The 21,070-nt window shown below is 38.7% G+C and overlaps 1 protein-coding gene across 1 annotated transcript in view; it reads right to left on the reverse strand.

Moving 5' to 3' along the window:
* Positions 1-21,070, reverse strand: part of LOC137182141 (copine-9-like) — a 173,469-nt gene that overhangs the window by 141,400 nt on the left and 10,999 nt on the right. Inside the window, exon 2 of the mRNA XM_067588442.1 lies at positions 11,983-12,023. Within this exon, the coding sequence (XP_067444543.1) occupies positions 11,983-12,023 (41 nt within the window). The remainder of the gene's footprint in view (positions 1-11,982; positions 12,024-21,070) is intronic.

Raw genomic sequence — 21,070 nt, forward strand, 5'->3', positions numbered from 1 at the left:
CACACACACACACACAGAGTGCAGGAGCTTTCAGCATCGGGCTACTGTGTTTCAGCTGACAGCTCAGTTGGCTGAACACTCAGGCACTCCTCAGGCCCCCTCAAGGTTAAAAGCAGTGCAGCACTTCCATTAAAAACTGCTCCCCTTCCTCCTCCTCATCCTCCTATCACCCTCCCACTGCTCCACATCTAGACCAAAATGAGTTCTGTGAAAATATTTTGTGTTTTTGTTGTCAGGTCTGTCAGGAAAACTTTAAAACAGTTACAGTAGGAAAAAAAATATCAGTCATGAACAACATCATCTCTTGTATCCTAGAGAAGCCATCCCATGCATGTATGGGCTCCCCAAGACTCACAAAGAAGAAGCCCCCATCAGGCCCATTATCAGCAGCATCTACTCAGTTACTTACAACACTGCCAAACATATATACACCATCCTATCCCCCTCGGTTGGTAACACTCCACGCCATATTCAAAACTCCATGGACTTTGTGAGCAAGGTTCGAGGATTGAAACTGGACCCAAATGAAACCATGGTGTCCTATGATGTGACCTCACTGTTTACATGCATCCCAACTATGGAGGCAGTGGACACCATAAGGACACAACTGCTACATGACAACACCCTTAACAATAGAACCAACCTTACAGACAAAAGCATGGCTGTGCCATGGACTCACTAGTATCTCCCATTGTGGCCAACCTCTACATGGAAGAAGTAGAAAGCAGAGCCCTGAACTCCTTCAGAGAAACAGCACCGAGCCACAGGTTCAGATATGTGGATGACACATGGGTAACAATTAAAACCCAGGAAGTGCAAACCTTCACAGAACACATTAACTCAGTGGACAGAGAGGACACCAGGAACAACAGCTTGGACTTTTTAGACTGTGTCATACACATTGAAGAGGACTGGAGCCTCCACGTTGGAGTATTGTAATGGGAAATTGTTGATCACTCAATAAACACACAAGAGAGCATTGTCAGGTTATGAAATAATGTAATCAAATAATACAATCAGAAGTATAATGCATCATAGTTCTGGAGACAAAGATACATACCACCTAGCTATCTTTTCTTTGTCTGAAAGGTTGGCACTTAACCAGTCCCTTAAATACTACTTGTACAGAATTTATGACATCTACTTACTAACCTTACAGGTCAGCAACCAACCCTCAGATAGAAACATAAGTCAAAAGTTCAGCTAACCTAGGAACAGTCTTTCTTCACGACCATATATGACAGTACATAAGCATGCACCAAGTAGCATCACAAAATAACATCACTACTATATTAAATTAAGGACAAACCACACTATCCTCTAAAGCTTATCAGTTTTACACATAAACATCTACATAACTACAGTTTATCTTATCACTGGCTCAGGTAAGGGTATAACAGAATAGACTTGACTGTTAAACACACAACTGCGTCATCTTACACAGCAAAGAACAAAGTTTAGAATAGATATAGCACAGAGGAATTTAGAACATGTGTGAAACACTAACTAACACTAAACTGAACTTAAACACTGTCTGAAACATGTATGATATATTGAAGAAATACATCAAATGATAACCTGTGATTCAGTTTTCTTTTACAGTATACAGGAAGCACACACAGACCAGTACTTACTCTTTGACTCTCACCACCCACTGGAATATAAGCTATGAGTTATCAGAACCCTGCACCATCGAGCTGCTAATGTACCAACAAGTGCCCAGGCCCAAGAGAAGGAGCACAAACACCTGAAGGATGCACTTTGTGAAAACAACCACAAGATCCAGGAAGAACAACAACACTGCAGGTGGTGAAGAAAAGAAGAATAAATGCAACAACATTGTCATTCCATACATGTCCAGAGTATCTGAGAAACTCAGGAGGATTTTCAAGATACACTGCATCCCTGTGTTTTTAAAACCCAGTACCACATGAAGACAGAAACTGGTCCATCTGAAAGACCGCACACCCCAAAACAGGAAAAGCTATGTAGTGTATGCAGTCCAGTGCCATGAGGAATGCACAGACTTATATATTGGGGAAACTAAACAACCATTAAATAAATGCATGGCTCAACACAGGAAGGCCAAGTCCTCAGGTCAAGACTCAGCAGTTTACCTACACCTGAAAGATAAGGGACACTCTATCAAGGACAACAATGCACATATTTTGGATGGATGGTTGGTTGGATGGTAGGATTTGGATTTTGGATGGTTTGAAAGAGGAGTGAAGGAGGCTATCTATGTTAAAGTAGAGCAACCATCCCTCAAAAGAGGAGGAGGTCTATGACTCCACTTACAATGCTGTCCTTTCATCCCTTCCCAGGAGACTTAACAACCATTTACACTTGGCCTCAGGTGACTCCAACAACTCTAACAATGGTCATTACACCAGCCAGGAGCACTAACGAACCAAGTGGTATCAATGACCTTGATAATGACCCCACAGAGGTTAAATACATGGGACTCCCTGTCAGTCAGTTAGAACTGAAGAAACCCCTTGGATAAGAGGCAAAACATCTTCAAGAATCTACAACCAAGTCCAGTTGCCCTTGATTCAACCCTCCTAGATGATGATCTCCACAGACATCTTTCTTTTCTTGATTCCTCACATCTCATCTCCTCCCATCTATGATTCCTCCTCTGCTCTCCTCTCCCCCCTCTATCTCTCTCTTCTCTAGCCTTCATCTTCTACTCTCCCTCCTCCTCCTCCCTCATCTCCTCTCTTCTAGCCTTCATCCTCTCCATCCTCTCCTCTCCTCTAGTCTCCATCCTCTCCTTTGTCTTCTCTAGCCTTATTTCTCTCCTCTCCTCTAGTCTTCATCCTCTCCTCTCCTCTCCTCTCCTCTCCTCTCCTCTCCTCTAGCCTTCAACCTCTCCTCTCCTCCTCCTCCTCCTCCTCGTCCCTCCTCTTCTTTCCTACACATCAAAGCAGAGCATGGTAATGTCAGGCAGTGTAGAGAAAACATCATGTTTTCTACTTCAGTAGGACAGGAGGCCAGTCGACCACGACAACCCAGCCACCACTGGGACCTGTACATCCCGATTGTCTCTGCTCTTCTCTTCAAAGGGGAAAAGTAACAGGAAGGAAGAGGAAAGAAAAACAGGGTCAAACTAAATTAATAAATACCAAAACAGAGTGAGAGAAAGAGCCTGAGAGTTTAGGGACGGTTGGCTAACTGATTCCATTTGGTAGAAAGAGAGAAAGTGAAGCATTTATGACCAGGCTGCCAGGCTGAGTAAGCTGTGTGTGTGTGTGAGAGAGAGAGAGAGAGAGAGAGAGACAAGCATCCATCAAGATTACAAACCTATGCAGTATGTATGTTCTTTACTTGATGGAGGCCAGTACTCCTAAAACATTTACACAGTGTGTGAGATGTATGTTGTCAATGAATGTTACATGTTGGCGCTAGGGGGAAACTGTCTAAAGTCTGAAGACATCACGTAAAGTGACATAAACCCTCTCTGGATAGTCGTGGCTGTTTGTGGACACTTACACTTGGATCAGATGGTATGAAGACTCTCCAGAGTTGAAAGAAACAACAGTGTAAAACTCGTGGAGGGGCATTTTGTAAAGATGAGATTCTATATTTGTGTGCTAAACTTCAAAGCAGCAGTAGCTTAAGGGTGGATTGGTCGTTTTAGTGTGGAAGCAAAGATTTGTGCGATGGATTATCGATGTGAGGAGAAACCCATCTTGGGGAGCTTTGCCTGGTCAACGCCGCCCGCCTAAAGGATATGAGCAGATGATAGCTGGAATCAAAAATCTAATCTCACACGCATTTCCACAGAGATGGAGGCACAGAGGAAGCCCACTGCAGACACTGTAAATACAGTCAATGTAGGAATAGTTTAGTTTTGTGTGTGTGTATGTGTGTGTGTGTGTGTGTGTGTGTGTGTGTGTGTGTGTGTGTGTGTGTGTGTGTGTGTGTAAAGTGTCCTTGGTTTACGAGAAGAGGCACTTAAAGAGGCACTTGAAACTGAATGTATTATTATTATTATTATTATAATTATTATTATTATTATTAGGAGGCTATCCTCAGAAAAAGGATGCATAATGAGTCATCAGGGTGTTACTATCAAACAGGATGTGTATGCAACAGCAAATAATTTTTTACATCCGTGTCTGTAAAGGAGGGAAGGTATTCTGACCTTTATTTAAAACAAACTCATCACAGATTTGAGCTCATAGTAACGCCCTGTTGGTTTACGAAGTGCTTCTGAAAGCAACGATCTTGTAAAAAACAATCTCACTGGGTATTAAAACAAAGAGTGAATATAGATGTCCAATGAAAAGCTGCCATTGAGGCTGATTTTAAGGAAAATCCAACTGAACTGCCATTTTGGTTTTATCTAATTTTTCAGTCTGACAATGTGTTCATGTTAGCTAATTTCTGTTTGGAAGATTTGTTATTTTGCCCTAGCCAATCAGAAGTGAGGGACAGTCCTACCAAAATCATTGTCAGTCGGCACAGCGGTAGATGTTCGACTTCAATCAAAGAAATATGTAGATTTAAGAGTTGTTACCTCTGTAAGCTGATTTAAAACAGTCTGTGTAGCCTTTAAATCTTGCCCTGGCCTTTTTGTGGCCATTTATCTGCAATTTATGTGGCTTTGACAGTGGATCTGCTCTGTGGCCAGCAGTAAGAGTGTAGTTGTATAAAATTAATATCAGCATTCAACATTTATTAATACTTAGTATAATACTAATCACTTATACGAAGTTCTGGTTCTGGCCATCTGACGGGTTGAGTCCAATATTCTCTCTGTTTTGGTCTCCACCAACTCCTGAGAAAAATGTCTGCCTCTCTAGCTGCTAAATGCTTCACTATGTTCACCAGCTAGTTGATAACTTTCTCTGTCTGCTAGGTCTGGGTAGTATAGTGTACTGTGGGTTTCTCTAAGCTCAGATGAGAGTGCTGAGAGTGAACCAAAAAATACTTTTGCAGGCTTTAAAACCAAAACAATGAGCTGAAAGACACTAAAACACAGTAGAGCTGAGGGGAGCTGCAGAGTTGTGTCATTATTTTCTGTGAGTTTCTCACTATGAGTGACACTTTTCACATTACACATAGTCATTTAATTCATTATTTTCATTAATTCTTTGAGTGCATATTAATTGGCATTATATGATTAACATTGTTAATGGTAGGATACTGAACAATTCATGGGGTAACTGTATATTTAATAACATGACATTAAACATTAAATTAATTTTCACGTTTGTCTGATGATATACAGTGTATTTTTTCTGCTAATGAGTTCTACATATTTATAATGCTTCACCATTAAAGTCATATCCTTTGTTATAACAATTGGAACCACTTCCAAACTCAAATAGCCTATTTTGGATGGGTAACATGTATTGAGTACTAAATTATGAATAAAAACCTAGTTGTCCATTTAAGTAAGTTGGTCTGCATGTGACCTGTGTGACGACCCCAGCAAGTTAGCAATCAGTCAATCTGTAGAGAATCAATACAGAATATTACCATTTATCGACTCTGCCTCTAAACCCAGTCACTTATCTACAGGCATGGACCTACCTGGTGAACGGGTTCACACGTTTATCAGTAGCTGTCAGTGCTGTGTGACATTATCAGTGTGTATCGACCCCGTCCTGTTGTGGCCTGACACCTGGGTCAGATAGAGGGGTCTAACCAGGGACATGAAAGAGCTTAGGGGGCATTGTGGCCACCGCGAGTCCAGTTTCCCCTTTTCCCCCGGTAGGGAGGAAGAGTTTGAAGTTCAGTACCCCTCTGACACAATCATTACCCTCCATGATGGCTCTCCGCCTCCACCCAGCTCAGGAAGAAAGACTAATCTATGGGATGCATCAATAAAGGACCCCTGGCCTGCTGACTGACTGTGTGTAGGAGAGTGTGTCTACTGTCATTACCTAACTGTTAGTAAACCCTCAAACACAATCTGTCCAACATCTGTATCTAATTGCTTTCTAATTCTACAATAATATTCAATATTCTGATTTTATAGCTGATTATTATATTTAAATATAATTATATTGAATTTCTCACATACTGTTATGTATATATACATACATCCTTGCATCTAACAGTGTCCAGAGATACAACATCCCAGTAGGCTACACCAAAGGGTTTTTGAATATGTCTTTAAAATGATGTGCAAAGATGATGTTAATCCTAAACTGAATTAAGTGGCAGGACATAAAACAGATAAGTGTCAGAATCTTTCATTTAATGGTTACTGAAATTTAGTTCATGAATGAACATCAGCACATTACAAGATATCCCTAATCCTCACTGATGGCAGTAAAGAATCTCCTTTCTGCCTGCCTGTCACTGTTTCTAATTCCATAAAACTCTCCAAAATGATTGTAATAAATGTTCAGAACAGTTGACATTTACCTTCTTTACATTTTATATTTTTACATTTTACATTCTTATATGAGGCACTCTTTTACAAAATCAGAAAGTTTACTTGAGGCTTTTGGTTCCACAGGAGCTTTATCATAATTACTGATTGTTAAACAAGATGAGAAAACTTTGCCTCTAATCTGCAGATCCCAATCTGCAGACTGGCATTAGATAATTAGGCTTCTAACACAAAGATGTACTTGTGAGAGTTTGTTACAGGGCCGTAAGATTAAGGTTCTGTAAGGTCATCGCACACAGAAACACCACACTTGTCAGTTTTCAGAGGTGTGAAATCTTGTGCGTCAAACAAATGTTGTTTGGTTTGAAAGGCTGCAAAGGAGAGTCTCACATAAAAAGAATAATAACTAGATGCTTGTTTTCATTTAAAAGTGCTATGTCCATGTTTCAGGTGATAATCAGTGACCAGTTCCACATGGAACAGAGCAGTGGTTCTTACTGTAATACTGATTCTGATGGACCCCCAGCACTGCACAGCAAATAAACCAAAATGAAAGGGCCCTTAAAGTGATATCTGCATTATTACATCATCTTTTTGTAAAGGGGCCCTGAATGAAAATCAAGTTTTAAGAACTTTATTATTTCAGTTTATATTGCACTTACATGGTGCATATTCTGAAAAGAAGTGTGTGCTTAATTCGTACAGAAATGCACAGTGTGAAAAATGGTTGCTCAGTAGGGATCCTCTGTTCATTTTGTAAAGAATTTGAATTTTATTGAGATAGTTAATCCATTACGATGTTTTTAGCTATGCTAGTATGCAATGATGGTTGCTTGGGCAGTTGGTCCACCACATTGGTCTCAAATTAAATGTCTCAACAACCACTGAATGTACTGAAAGAAATTAAATAAAGACTTACATGTTCCTCTCAGGATGAATTGGAATATCTCTGGTGATCTTCTGAGTTTTCATTCAGGAAATGAGCACCGTCATTTGGTCAAAAATTTAATTTGGTTTATGACCAAATATATACAAAACTAAGGACATTCCCATCAACCTCAGCTGTACTTTGTGATTAATACTAATAAGTAAATGTTAGCATGGTAATATGCTAAACTGGTGAACATGGTAAATATTATAGCTGCTAAACATCAGCATGTTGTGCTGTGTCAGCAGCTTTGTTGCATGGCATACCCCTCTCTATCTCCCATTGTTTCCTGTCTGCCTCTTTACTACTGACTGATCAATAAAAACCAAAAATGCAAAAAAAAAAAAAAGTCTTTAAAGAAAAGTTGTATTGTTATTGCTGCTTGGTGAGGCAGTGCAGATATTTCAAGTTAATCTTCATATAATGCAATTGAAAACAATAAAAGCAGGTATTAATGTTCTATATTATGATAGAACCAGTGGTTGGCCAAAATGTAGGACAAGCACAATTTAAACACTGATATACAGCATGCTGTGCGTTAAACAGCAGTAATGTACGGTGTGGATGACTTGCATTAAATGGGTCAAAAAGTGTAAAAAAATTGCTAAAAAGATTATATGAGTATCCACTTCAATATTTGTCCATGTCTGTCGTAAGGCTGGTGATGTAGTATGAGAACACGTGAGGTGCTGGGTATCTTGTGCCAGTGGCACTGTTGCTTAACATTAAGACTACATTTCCCAGGCACACTTTGCTTCCTGTCTCCCTTATTAGACTAAATGTGTTACAAGTGATTTTTCAATCACTTTCACTCCCATTTCCATCTGTTGCCAGGAACTCTGAAACAGCATTGTGTCAGAGCTTTTTAAAAAAGGTTTGAAAAAGGTTTGAAAAAGGTTTTTGTGTCAGAAAGCGATCAAACAAATTTCCCTGTGCGAGTCCCTCTGGTACACAACAGCATACATCAACAGCATACATTACACCTAAGGGAGGTTTAAAGTTAGAGTGCCTGCTTCACACCCAATTTTTTTTGACTTGACTTTTTGGTGTATCAAGTAAAAAGTAGCACAAGCTCACATGTGTGTTTGTTTTTTGTTTTTTTTTGTCAGGTTGTAGTGTACGACTAATGTTCAAAGAGAATTTCTCATCTTTTGGTGATAGTACTGCGTGTGCTCTGACACTGAGATCTGAGTCTTCTTCATCTGTGCTACAGAGAAACACAGTCACTGTGGAATACACCACCCAACAGCACTTACACACACACTTACTATCAAACATCTGAACAAGGACCACACAGGCCTGCATGGACACACTAATGACAAACACTCACACAAACTTCAAAGCCATTAGGACACTATGAGCACCGAAAGGCATGTTACTGTACTGTATATTGGAAGCGCAAACTATACTTTACATACAACCTAGTGGCAATGTAGAAAGTATAGTTTGCACGTAATCACATACAGTATATCTGATTTTACTACTGATCTCTTTCTAAAGCACACGACTTTATACAGACAGGTGACAAATGACAGCAAACTGCTACATCAAGGCTGTGTTAACACTCACTCCTCCACAGATAGCTTCTATATTGTGAGCAGTAAATTTAAATTTTGAACACTTATGAATCATCATTTTTCATGATCCCTGACAGCTGTAGAGCTACATGACTGTATTTTTTGCATCTATAAAATATGACACATTGCATTGTGGGATTGTTAGCAGAAAGTAACAATGCCAATGGGCACTACTTTTTCATTCTAGTGTGTTTATTTGTGAGAACAGTGTATAGTGGATACATTTACACAATCCAGAAACTCAAACCAAATGGAGAGTCAATATCATACACTATATAGCAGTGGTGGAAGAAGTATTCAGATCCTTTATTTAAGTAAAAGTACCAATACAGCAATACAAAAATACTCCACTACAAGCAAAAGTCCTGCATGATAAATTCTACTTAAGTAAAAGTACATACATATTATGAGCTTGATGTAGTTAAAGTATTGCAGTAAAAGTAGTGGCTGTTATATTATTATATATGACATCATTAGATTATTAATAGTGAAGCATCAGTGTTAGAGCAGCATGTTACTGTTGTAGCTGCTGGAGGTGGAGCTAGTTTACACTACTTTATATACAGTTAGCTAGTTTAGTCCAGTGGTTCCCAACCTAGGGGTTCGGCCCCTCCAAAGGGTCAGCAGATAAATCTAAGGGGTCGTGAGGTGATTAATGGGAGAGGAAAGAAGAAAAAACAAAGTTCTGATACACAAATCTGTTTTCAGTTTTTGGACTTTTTCTCTAATCTTTGATTTTTGGTGAAATATTGGATCATTTGAACATTTATTGAAATGAAAGCATGTGAGAAGTTTAGAGGGTTTCATCTTTAACAATGTGTTGTATTTTAAAAGCTTGTCATATTATTCATTGTGTCAAATCTTCATCTGAAAAGTAACTAAAGTTGTCAAATAAATGTAGTGGAGTAGAAAGTACAATATCTGAAATGTAGTGAGTGGAAGTATAAAGTAGCATCACATGGAAATACTCAAATAAAGTACAAGTACCTCAAAATTGTACTTTAGTACAGTACTTGAGTAAATGTACTTAGTCACTTTCCACCACTGCTACATAGTAAATTGGGAGAGCCAGTGTGTTAGCATGAGCCTCCAGATCAGCTTCAGTGCTGCTTGGCATATATTCACCAAGTCTGTGAACAGCATTCTTCCCTCATTTGGTGTTTTGGTGATGGTGGCAGATAAAGCTGTCTAACAGACTGTCTACACCCGACACATTTCAGCCGTGTTTCTCAGTTGTCTGTCTCATGTGCATCTGACACACTTCTATTTTAATCAACACACAATGTCTACCAGCTGCATAACAGTCTGAAGCATGTTACACTTCAAGTCTACTTTCTTCTTACTTGCACACTGATTGTACGCAGGGCTGTGAGCACTGCCAAAATGCTTCTAGCACACAGCAGCAAACGCTTGAAGTGTGAACACTGGTGCAGGACTGCAGCTGCTGTCGTGCTGTTTTTGCAACGCAGCCTGTGCAAACAAGGTGTAACACATCTGTCAAAATCTCCCACAGGTGCTCAATTGAGTTGAGATTTGATGACTGTGAAACTTACAGCGTATAATTCACATCATTTTCATACATATCAACCCATTCAGTGAGCCCTCGTGACATGTGCTGAAGAGTCTGCATTTGTTGTGTTTCTCCATTCATTTATTTTTATCTCCTCAGTCTGTCAGTCTGTGTGTTTGAATGTGAATGCCTTCCACACAGCTGCTGATACCTGTTCATTTCACAGAGATAAAACTATCGACTTACAGAGATTTGAAACTGGATTTAGATTTAGATAGTGAACATCCAATGTGCTGTTCTAATTTGAAAATGATATGGTGTTAACTGTGTAATCTAAGCACATTTCAAGTCTCTGCAAGATGTTTTTTAAGTCTCAGACAAATACAAACCGCTGCCTACCTGGATGGTAAGAGAACACCTTCAAAAATCTGTGATGATTTTATTTGATTATGGAAATTGTCAGCAGTAATCTTCAGTAAATCAAACAGGATGTAATTTACAATAAATAGGCTACAGTATGCAAAAACATCAGTATGGTCCCTTGATAATAAATCAAAGAAAAGCATAACACCTTGAAACACATTTATTTAAATAGACAACATTTCAATCCCCGTATGATCTTTGTCAGGGATCAGATGTTGTCTATTTAAATAAATATATAATTTGGAGTGAGTGAGCATGTGTTACTCCTTTCATCAGCTGTTGATGTTGTATTTGTAATAGCCATAACTACTTATGTTGTGCATATAGTACTGTTATATAATGAAATAAAATATCATTCATATGAATGATGATAACATTTTAAGAAAAACTCAAGCACATGTGATGTAATAGCATGCAAGATGAGGATGATGATAAGGATGAAGATGAGGATGATTAGGATGATAAAATGATAAGCATGGGATATCTGTCTACTTATGAACTACTGCATTTATCCCTGCAGAGGAAGATAATCTGTCTCAGACTCGCTAATCAAGCAGAAACCTTTCTTGACAGCTGTGTTATTTAGTTTCTATCAACTTTTGTCATTGTTCTTTCTTTTCTCTGGATCCCCTGTTCTCTCTCTCTCTCTTTGTCTCTGGTCTCTTCTTCCAAGTAGCTCAAAGTGTTGCACTAATCACAGTAACTCTCTGTTGTTCACCACTCACTGCTCCTAAAGGTTACTGTACCTCATTGGTCAGTTGTGCTTCAAACACGCACATACTCTGTTTGTGTGTGTGTGTGTGTGTGTGTGTGTGTGTGTGTGGGGCCATCAATCATTTCGTGTCAGTCAGGCACCAGGGATTAGTTGCCCTAATTGGGAACAAACTTGATTGAAAGTCTTTGCCAGTTGACCCCCCGGGACGCAGCTTTTCATTCACTGTGCTGTTGTATTGTGTCTCTGAACGCTCTGGGAGACTCGCTGTGTTACTGCTCACTGATGCTTGCTGTGCACTGATAAGGTGTATGAAGTAGTGATTTAATAATCGCTGCATGAAATTGAAAACATTTACTTTGAGTTATGTGTTGCGCAGCAAAAGAGGCACTAGGGGTGTGAAATCATTTCAAAAGTGAGATTACAAACATGAGAGTTGAATTTGATTAGAAGAATGAATGTAAACATAGCAGCAGTTACCTGGATCTGACTTAGAAAAGGTGTCCATGTCCAACAGGTTTCTGCAACAAAAGAAAGAGATTGTTAGAGGTTGACAGAGATAGTTAGAGCAGATGCTTTTGTCTTTGAGGTTGGAATGATTTTTGATATAGTTTCAGTCACTCTAAATGTATTGTAATTATACTGGGATGTAGCTATGCAGTTAAACAATCACTCGCCTTTATCGGGACTAGCCCATTTATTAACTTCAACATTATAATGACAGCATTTATGTAAGTCGCAAAGAGGTCAAGTCCATAGATGTGTCCCAGCTCCATTCTACATTCTAAGCAGGTTGTGAGTATGTAGTGTGTTCACACTGTAAAAGTGACTGAATAAAGTATAGTCAAATTATCAGTATGCAGACTAAATGGAAACATTACTAAAGAGCTGGTGGCAGCCGCTAGACTTTACAAAAAATCGTGAATAGTGGTGAAACAGCTCTGCAAAGATTGTAGAAAACAAAAAATACAGGTAAAACTTTACTGTAAGCCACCTTATTTAGCATTTATAAACAGTATATACACAGATAATAAATGGTTTATAAGACACAATAATGTAGTTGTAAGCAGATGTATTATTGATGTATTTGTCATAACTGAAGCTGGTGTATAAACATATAATTAATGACAATATAGATGATATATAAAATATAAGAAGTTATGATTATTGACAAATACTGTACATTAATAAATACTAACAAAGTCTTCATCTGCTTATAACTACAATATAGTGTGTTATAAACCACTTATTAAATGTTTTTATACTGCTTATAAATGATAAATAAGGGGAATTAAAGTAAGGTATTATCAAAATGTCAAAAGTAAACATTTTATTAATGTCCAATGGTGCACATATTTTATCTTTTCCTGTTAGTATAACATTGGTTTCTGGTACACTCACTGTAAAAACAATATACTATGATGAGTAGTGTGCTGTATAGTACATATTATATACTGGGGTGTCGTATGGCATTGGAACACAGCATGTCATCGTTCATGCATGTTAACACATCACATCATGTGAAGTAATACGACACATCAGCATTATCTCTGGGGTGACCAGATGTCACAGGACACATGAGACAGTTCCAACCTTAAGTTCAGCTTCCTGGTAACATGTGGATTCGCTGCAATAAATACAACTATCATCCAACATACTAATTATGTAATTTGATTAACTGAAAATTTGTTTGGGAAAAGTAAAGTAATTACTTTAGATCATACAGAAAGTAATATCAACCAAGACTGGTTCTGCATTTTTATCAAATCTTGTGGCCCTCGCCTATGAAGGGGCCCTGTGTCAAAATCTAGTTTTAACATCTTTATTATTTCAGTTTATATTGTGCTCACAATGCGCATATTCCTTGTTGTGTTTACCACATAATGATACACAGGGAACCTGGGGCCATGTATGGTTTGCTGGGTGCACTGTATGTAATAGGAAATTGCAGGCAGTCAATAAAATTATCAATAGGAGGCCAGCAGCACATTTGTGCCACAGGGGCCCCTGACAGGTTATTCAGGCTATGCTCTAGTAACAAAACTTCTTGCTTTGTTCCACTGGTTAAAGGGGATTTATTATGATTTTTCTGGTTTTCTGTTATTTATATCCTGTTCTGATGTCAGATGTTAAACATGGTCAACGTTCCAAAACTTGAGGTTAACGTATGTAGAAATGCTCCCTGCAAGTCAAAAGCCAGGGCTTCACCCTGCTGTTGTTTGTGTTGTCCACTCATATTTTGGATCGGATTCCGGCTTGAACATGTACGGATGTGTTTGACAAGTTGACATTTTGAGTAAAGAATGAGAAAAAGTAGTGAAATCCTACTACTATAGTTTATTTCATGGTTTGTTGACGAAGCCTCCCAAACGTCTGGAAGTAGGCCGTGACGCAACTTCCAGAAGCCAACCAATCTGAACGGAGTGGGCTCATCAGGACAGGGGCCTTAATGAGACGGGAGCTAGTTAAACTGACAGCAATGGCAGACCTTTCAGAAACAGTTTTACTTTTTTCCTTGAGTAAGTGCCTGTGCTATAAGCATGATAATGCACTCTGAGGTGCGCTCATATAGAGCATAATGGACCAGGCAGAGTCTGTTCTCATCATGGTGCTCATACCTCACCCAGTATTTTCTTATATCAGGACACTTAATGCTGCCATTTTAGAAAACAGCACAGCATTTCATCAAAAACCTGGTGTATTCCTTTAAAGATGACAGCCTCCAGCTTTGTGACTACAGTACACAGAAACGCCACTGAAAGCCATGCAGCCCTCCTCACCTACAGGCGTTTGTCTTTCACCAGCCTGCAAGAGCAGCTTCATTTCCTTCCCTCTGTGCAATGAAACACTACACAGTCAGTCAGTCCACTGTGTAAATTGCATAACGTGGACACCATTTTCATGTGTTTTTGTCACTGGATTTTTCCTAATTAGCTCAGCTGTCAACAAAAAGAAAAAAAACTTGAAATGCATGTGTTAAGGTGCAAACTCTTGCTCCCTGGTCAGTAATATTAAAGCTGACACATAAAAGCATTTCATGTTTCTTCATTTGGTAGCTGCAACAAGGGAAATGAATCATACAAACACACAGAGACACAGAGAACAGCATAACACACAAGCATCAAATCATTGCTAGGATTACGACCCCATTTCCTCCTAACAACTTGACACATTAGTGCGAACTGACTGTGATAACAAACACAGTGTTCAATAAAGAGCTGAGGAGAGGTAACTGACAGACTGAAACATTTCCCTCTCGAAGGCTTGTAGCTGTCAAGGTGATGAGAACCGAGTCAGAGTGTCTGCAGGGAGCAGCAGAATGTGCATCTTCACATGTTCATGCTGGTCTGTTCGTGTCTATTTACAGTATGTTCGTATTCATGCGTGGGCATCAGTAAAGTAGCCCTCGCCTGCCAATATGGTGACAGTTTGTAGTGCTAAAACCCAGGAGTGGTAGAGCCATATGGGTTCCCCACGCAAATGCTTTTATCCTACAGGGTTTACTATTTTTTAGTAAACAGTTTTCACCTTCTACCGAGAAGGACCAGATCCTAGAGAGACAAAGTTTTCAGGTTCTGTCCAGCAATGAGAAAACCTCATTTAACAGCACGTTGAATCTGTGATGAAACTATTATTACTAAAAATCCATTCCTGACATGTTGCAACATAAGTATGCTGTTCACTCCATTTTACTTAACAGGGATTATACACTTTTACAAAGCAATTTAATAGTGTTGTTTATTCTGTATTTATATTTTTAGCAGCCTTTAATGAACACCATTTCCCACAAGCCCAAATCCGTCACTGTTGAAATGTCACTAGCTTGACAGGCTAAAAATACTAACTGGCGAGCTATGACAATAACCTTGTCAATCTCCATAGTCCAGACATGCTGTAACAATAGCACACCTTCTTACTTTTTAAAGATGATCCTTTAAGAATATAGAAAGAGGAGAAGATAGAGATAAATAAGAATAAGAGAGAAACAGGTTGTAATGACATACACACACAATTTCTCATTCAAGGAAATGAGAAGGTGTGTCCAAACTTTTGACTGGTACTGTATAGTAAGAACACTACTAAGCTGGACAATTTACATGGGAGCTGTATTGACAGTAATATTACTGAATTCTTCAGAGTAGCTGGTATTTCGACAGCACAAATCAAATTACATTCACCTCCAATGTATTATCTAAAATCCCACTGACATTTGTAACAGCACAAATAACTCCAAATAATTCCTAACCCAACAGTATGTCATGTTAGACCATGTCATATGTTTAGATATGTGTGTAGTTGTTTATGTGATATTTCTGTTTTAGCAACCTTTAACAAACCCCAAAGGTCAGAGCTTAACAAAAAAAGATGAGCCCTTTGGCTAGATGAGAGACGCTGTGGGTTCAGACATGTCTGTAAGAACAGCAGGACTAAGAGGACTGAACAGTGTTGAAGTTTTTAGCCAGCAGAGATTACAATTAAAGATGTAGAAAACTGACTTTAGACAGGAGTTTATGAATTTTATTGACATGAACAAAACTAAGTTACAATGACATAAGGATCCACGCTGTCATGGGAGTTGTAGTTTTTTGTAAGAAATTAATAGTTGTTTAACTTTGTTAATATCACCAATGTTGTTTCAGCTTTTAAAAGTAAGTGCTATAGTGGATTTGTCTTAGAATATAACCCAGGAGAAAGCTTTTTTCAGAAAGACAGAGGAAATAAATTCTGAATGAGAGACTGCATTGAGTTACAGAAGATTGAAGAAGAACTGCTCGGCTAGGTATCTTGTGCTTTGTATTGTGTGAACTGACACTGCATCATTCATCATGTTATTAAAGTGTGCTGATTTATGAATAAAATGTGTATGTATTATTTCTCTTCATTTACAACAGAGCTTTTTCTTATTGACAAAAATACAGTACAGAACTTCCACTGGAAATCTGCCAAGATGATTGTGAGCTGACTTACAGAATGACCTACAAAAAGACGTGTGTTTGTTCTATATTAGGTATACAGCATCACTGTGTCTGTTTATTACTGTTGTCAGGTGATTACTGGTTAAGCCAGATATATGAATGTATTTGTATGTATGTATGTATGTATTTAGCGCCTTCTCTTATCAATTTGTTTATTGCTGTTATAAATATCCTTACAGCGCGCGTGTGTGTGTGTGTGATGTGTGTGTGTGTTACTGTGTGCCTCAGACTGCTGGCTGGTACATACAGTGTATCTGCAGGGAACTGGAGACATTTCCTGAGGGATTTGCTGCCAATTGTTTTCCTTTTAATGCTTTACCACGTCATCCCCTTTGCATGTTGCAATGTCACTTTTATTTACAAGGTTAGACACGTCTTATATAATGTATGCTCACACTGCAATACTTCAACCATCAAGCTGCTCCCCTAGTGTCTTTCCATTTGGAAAGACACTAGGGGAATATGTTTAAAGATGTAATCTGTAACATACAATGGAATTCAAAAGTAACCCCTTCCTGCATTTATGGAATTATCAGGCTCAAATTTTGATTTCCTAGATACATTTTTCAATTATTTTCCACAAAGTTGCTTGTTAGCAGGGTCTCCACTTGAGTAAGGCGACATCTCCCATGTCTATTAAAAAAAGGAGCAATGAACCACTAGAGAGAACAAGCAGCTTTTCTACAGAAATACCAAAATAATCAGATCTGCATACGACTAAGCCCGCCGTCTTTCATCTGAAAACTATGAAGGGTTTTGTTTGTGGCTGCACTTTTATTCAGAGAAGAGAGAATCTGCTTTATCTTTGAAGCTTAACTTCTGTGAGACACTAATCTTATTTAGGCGACAAAGCTATTTGCATATAATGTGGCCTTATGCTTGAGACCTTCAGGACATGATATGGGGGAAGTTGGGTATCCAATCAGAGCCCTCCCCTGCTGTGAGTGACATTCTCCCACTGAGAAGTCCTGGCTCCCTGTGCTCACTGACCTACCTGGCATTTCACTCTGAAAGCACCGCCGATGTCACTTTTTAGCATCAGACCCCCTCCCACACTGTGCAGCCATCACAGCAGCAATGCAGCTCTTAAATGCCTTCACAGCACCACAGCACAAAACTCCAGAAACTACTGAAACTGAGCTTATACTCTTACACTTATGATCTTATACTCATACTTCAAAGGCTAATCTTGATCATTTTTAAGCTTGCAATAGATGATATTGGGTTCTTAAGTATCTTAAAGAAAAATTCAAAACACCAGACAAACCAGCATTAATTAAAAAGTTGGCAGTTCTATTCCCAGTCATTTCAATGCAAGACATCTGACTTGTTTGGTCAAATGAAAGCTACAGTACTTGACATTGACATCTGACAGATCCCTCAAATCACAAAATTTCCTTCCATCGATTAATCGACTGATTATTTTCTAAATTAAACATTTAATATATAAAATGATGGCAAGTTCCCAGATCCCATGACTGTGTCTTCAAATGACATTTTTGTCCTATCAACAGTTTAACACCAAAAGATATTTTATTTACTATCATAGAAGACAAAGAAAATCAGAATGTACATTAGAATATATAACTGAGATGCTACAACCAGTTACTATTTGCAATTATATACTTAAACAAACTACTCAAACAAGCTGTTGTGGTGGCCTAATAATTAAAATGCATACCATATACTGTGACTGCAGCGTCCCTGGTTCAGTTCATGTGTGTGACTAATTTCAGCTTAATCACAAACTCTGTTTGTGTCTCTCATTTTCTGCCAGACCCCATTTTTTTTCTTTTGTTGTCTCTGTACATTAATCAAGTGGAGTCATAGGGATAGCTGCATTTCTTATGCTGAAGCTGAAACCTTTTCACCCTAAGAAGACCTTAATTTCACTTCAGTTCACCCCAAGTTTGCATTACCTGCAGAATATCTGTATAATTTTCTCCCATTCACATTTTTCCATTGGCTTTGCATGACAATATGCCTCTACATATCTAATAGGTGTGTCCCTTATGTTGCAAGGCAGACAATAAAGGTGTAGAGGTCAGGGTGGTGGATGGGCATACAAAAGACTCTCAAGCAGGAGAGAGGAGTTTGTGTTCTATCATACACCAATATGTCTTTTTTTTACCCATCACCATGATCTTTCCACAATCTACTGTCTAGTTGTCCCTCCCAGATATTGTAGAAATATAAACTGGTATATAAGAACATAATCCCATTGAACGTTAAAAATGTTATCTTTGAACGTAATCCATAGTTTCAGAATCATCCAAGATCTGTGTGTTCTGTCTGGTAATAGACTTGGTTCAAATCATCAACAGTGAGCTAGAGGGACATTTGGGGCACTGTACCACAATCAGGGAGTAGATCATTAAAGCTGCACTAATCAATATCTTTATATTATGGTTCAAATTGTGAAAGGTGTCACTTGTAAAGACAGACCCACAGAGAATGATCACTAAACTCTGGAATGCTCCTCAGCTCTACAGAACCTCTTAGCATCATTCGACTCATTGTTTTTGTTTTACAGCCTGAAACTTCACTGTTTGGTTCAGTCTCACCTCTAATATCAATTTCGTTTTCCAGCAGCAGCAGGCAGCTGTTTTCAGTGAAAAAGTTAGGATAAACCCACTGTACACTACCTGCCCAGCACCAAACACTGAATAAAGTTAGCGACTACCTGGTGAACATAGTGGATTATTAAGCAGCTTAAAAGTCAAATATTTTCAACCGGACGTGGTGGAGACCAAAACAGAGCTAAAAGGAGAGAGAATATTGGACCAGTATTTTATCAGGTGGTCATTAACATGACTTTAAATGGATGCTAATGTTGCTCTGTGTCTGCTGCATGTGTTAATAAGCAATATTTGTTGTAACAAATGATATGCCAGATGTCAGATGTTTGTAATATGTCAGCTTGTTCTACTGCTCTCAAGTTACGCAAAAAATCAGTTAATGCAGCTTTAAATTCCTTTAGCCTGTATCTCATAGTCGTGCATATTTTCCTGCCACTAGGGGTCTCCCTTGAGGACGAACACAAACACTTCTGTTTGTGATTCACTGCAATGAAAATGCTCATATGGACCTATAATTATAAACTACCTGGCTAACACATCTATTTTAGTTAATGCCAGGCATTAAGGAGCTAGCTTCATACTTCTGGCATCATAACAGTTAGAGGAGCATGGTTGGAGGGGGGATGTTGGGGTTAATAGGTGCTTTGCTTGCAAGAGATGGAAGGTCATTTATTTCCTACTGTTTCATCTAAACAATTGTGTGCCAGTGGTAATCACTGCAGACTCCAGGGTGGCTGCCACGCTCGGCTTGTCTAATAGGATCTAGAGGAGCAGCGTTTGGGTGGCAGGCAGACATTCTGCCACTTATATAAGACAGAAGAAGAACACTGATTCCTTCCACAGTATCTGACTGCCTGTCTAACCCACGTACACGCTGACATATCATCTGACAGAGCTGTTAACACAAACCTGAGTCATTTTTCAAACATGGTCTCTAAGGTGGAGCCTCTATATTGTCATTAACAAGTGATCAAATCAGATTTATGTGTTTACACAGCAGAATAATTTTCTGTCATTGCTGATTTCTTTTAATGCAAAATACACTGTCTGACAGGTTCGGACACAGCAACAAGCTAGTTAAATACACAGAAAACACATCGTCTTCATCAGAGAGCTCTGATGAAGACAAATAGCTGAAAGTAAGAGCTGTTTTACTGCTGTCTTTTATGCTGCCTGTAACCAATCCAATTTTCCCAACATATTCACGTTGCTAAAACTGTTTTTATATACCACTGACAGTCTGATAGTGAGGCAAAATCCTACTTTTATCTGTCTGATACTCACATTTGCTCCAAGAGAGCACAAGTAAAAAGGTAAATAACTAAAGTCGTCTGTTCTTCAAGAGCCAGTAACTATCCATCTCTTTTTTAATATACACTTTTATTACGTAAATTTAAAATAGCAAAACCTACGGGGTGGGAGCACCTGTGCGCTGATTGAAAAGGATATCTAAAAAATGCCACTGTGTGTGTGTGTGTGTAGACAGGAGACAAATTAATTCACAAAAACAACATGAATGTTGAGGTTGACAGTTCATTCTTGACCTTGTAAAAAAGCAAACAATCTAAAATCAAGGACCGCTTATTGAGTAATGGACCTTTCAACCAAATGCCATGGCCTTCACCAGCAGATAGGGTTTGCTCACTTGTAGACGTTCAAACTATTATTCTAAGCACTTTTAAGACTTCTTGTCCATATTGGCTTACCTGACCTTGGAAAACAGTAGCATGTCAGCGTGAAAGTGGACCTTGAGTTGATGTTGTTTTGTCATCTGTCAAATGTAAATGTAAATAGAAAAGGTACTGGTACTCTTTTAAAGCCAAATCAAAGATTTCTAACTTAGGAATCCTCCACTGGGTCTATCAAAAACAGCCACTACAGCAGACAGCAATGCACACCTGAGAGAAATATGTCATTTTGTTACATCAAGTCCAACTGAAATTAAATTGCATGATTTTTGCCTGCTACTTGTCCTGTACTCAACATTGAGAAAAAAAAAAATCAGAAATCAAA

This window comes from Thunnus thynnus, chromosome 4, assembly GCF_963924715.1.
Source record: "Thunnus thynnus chromosome 4, fThuThy2.1, whole genome shotgun sequence".
Classification (NCBI taxonomy): Eukaryota; Metazoa; Chordata; class Actinopteri; order Scombriformes; family Scombridae; genus Thunnus; species Thunnus thynnus.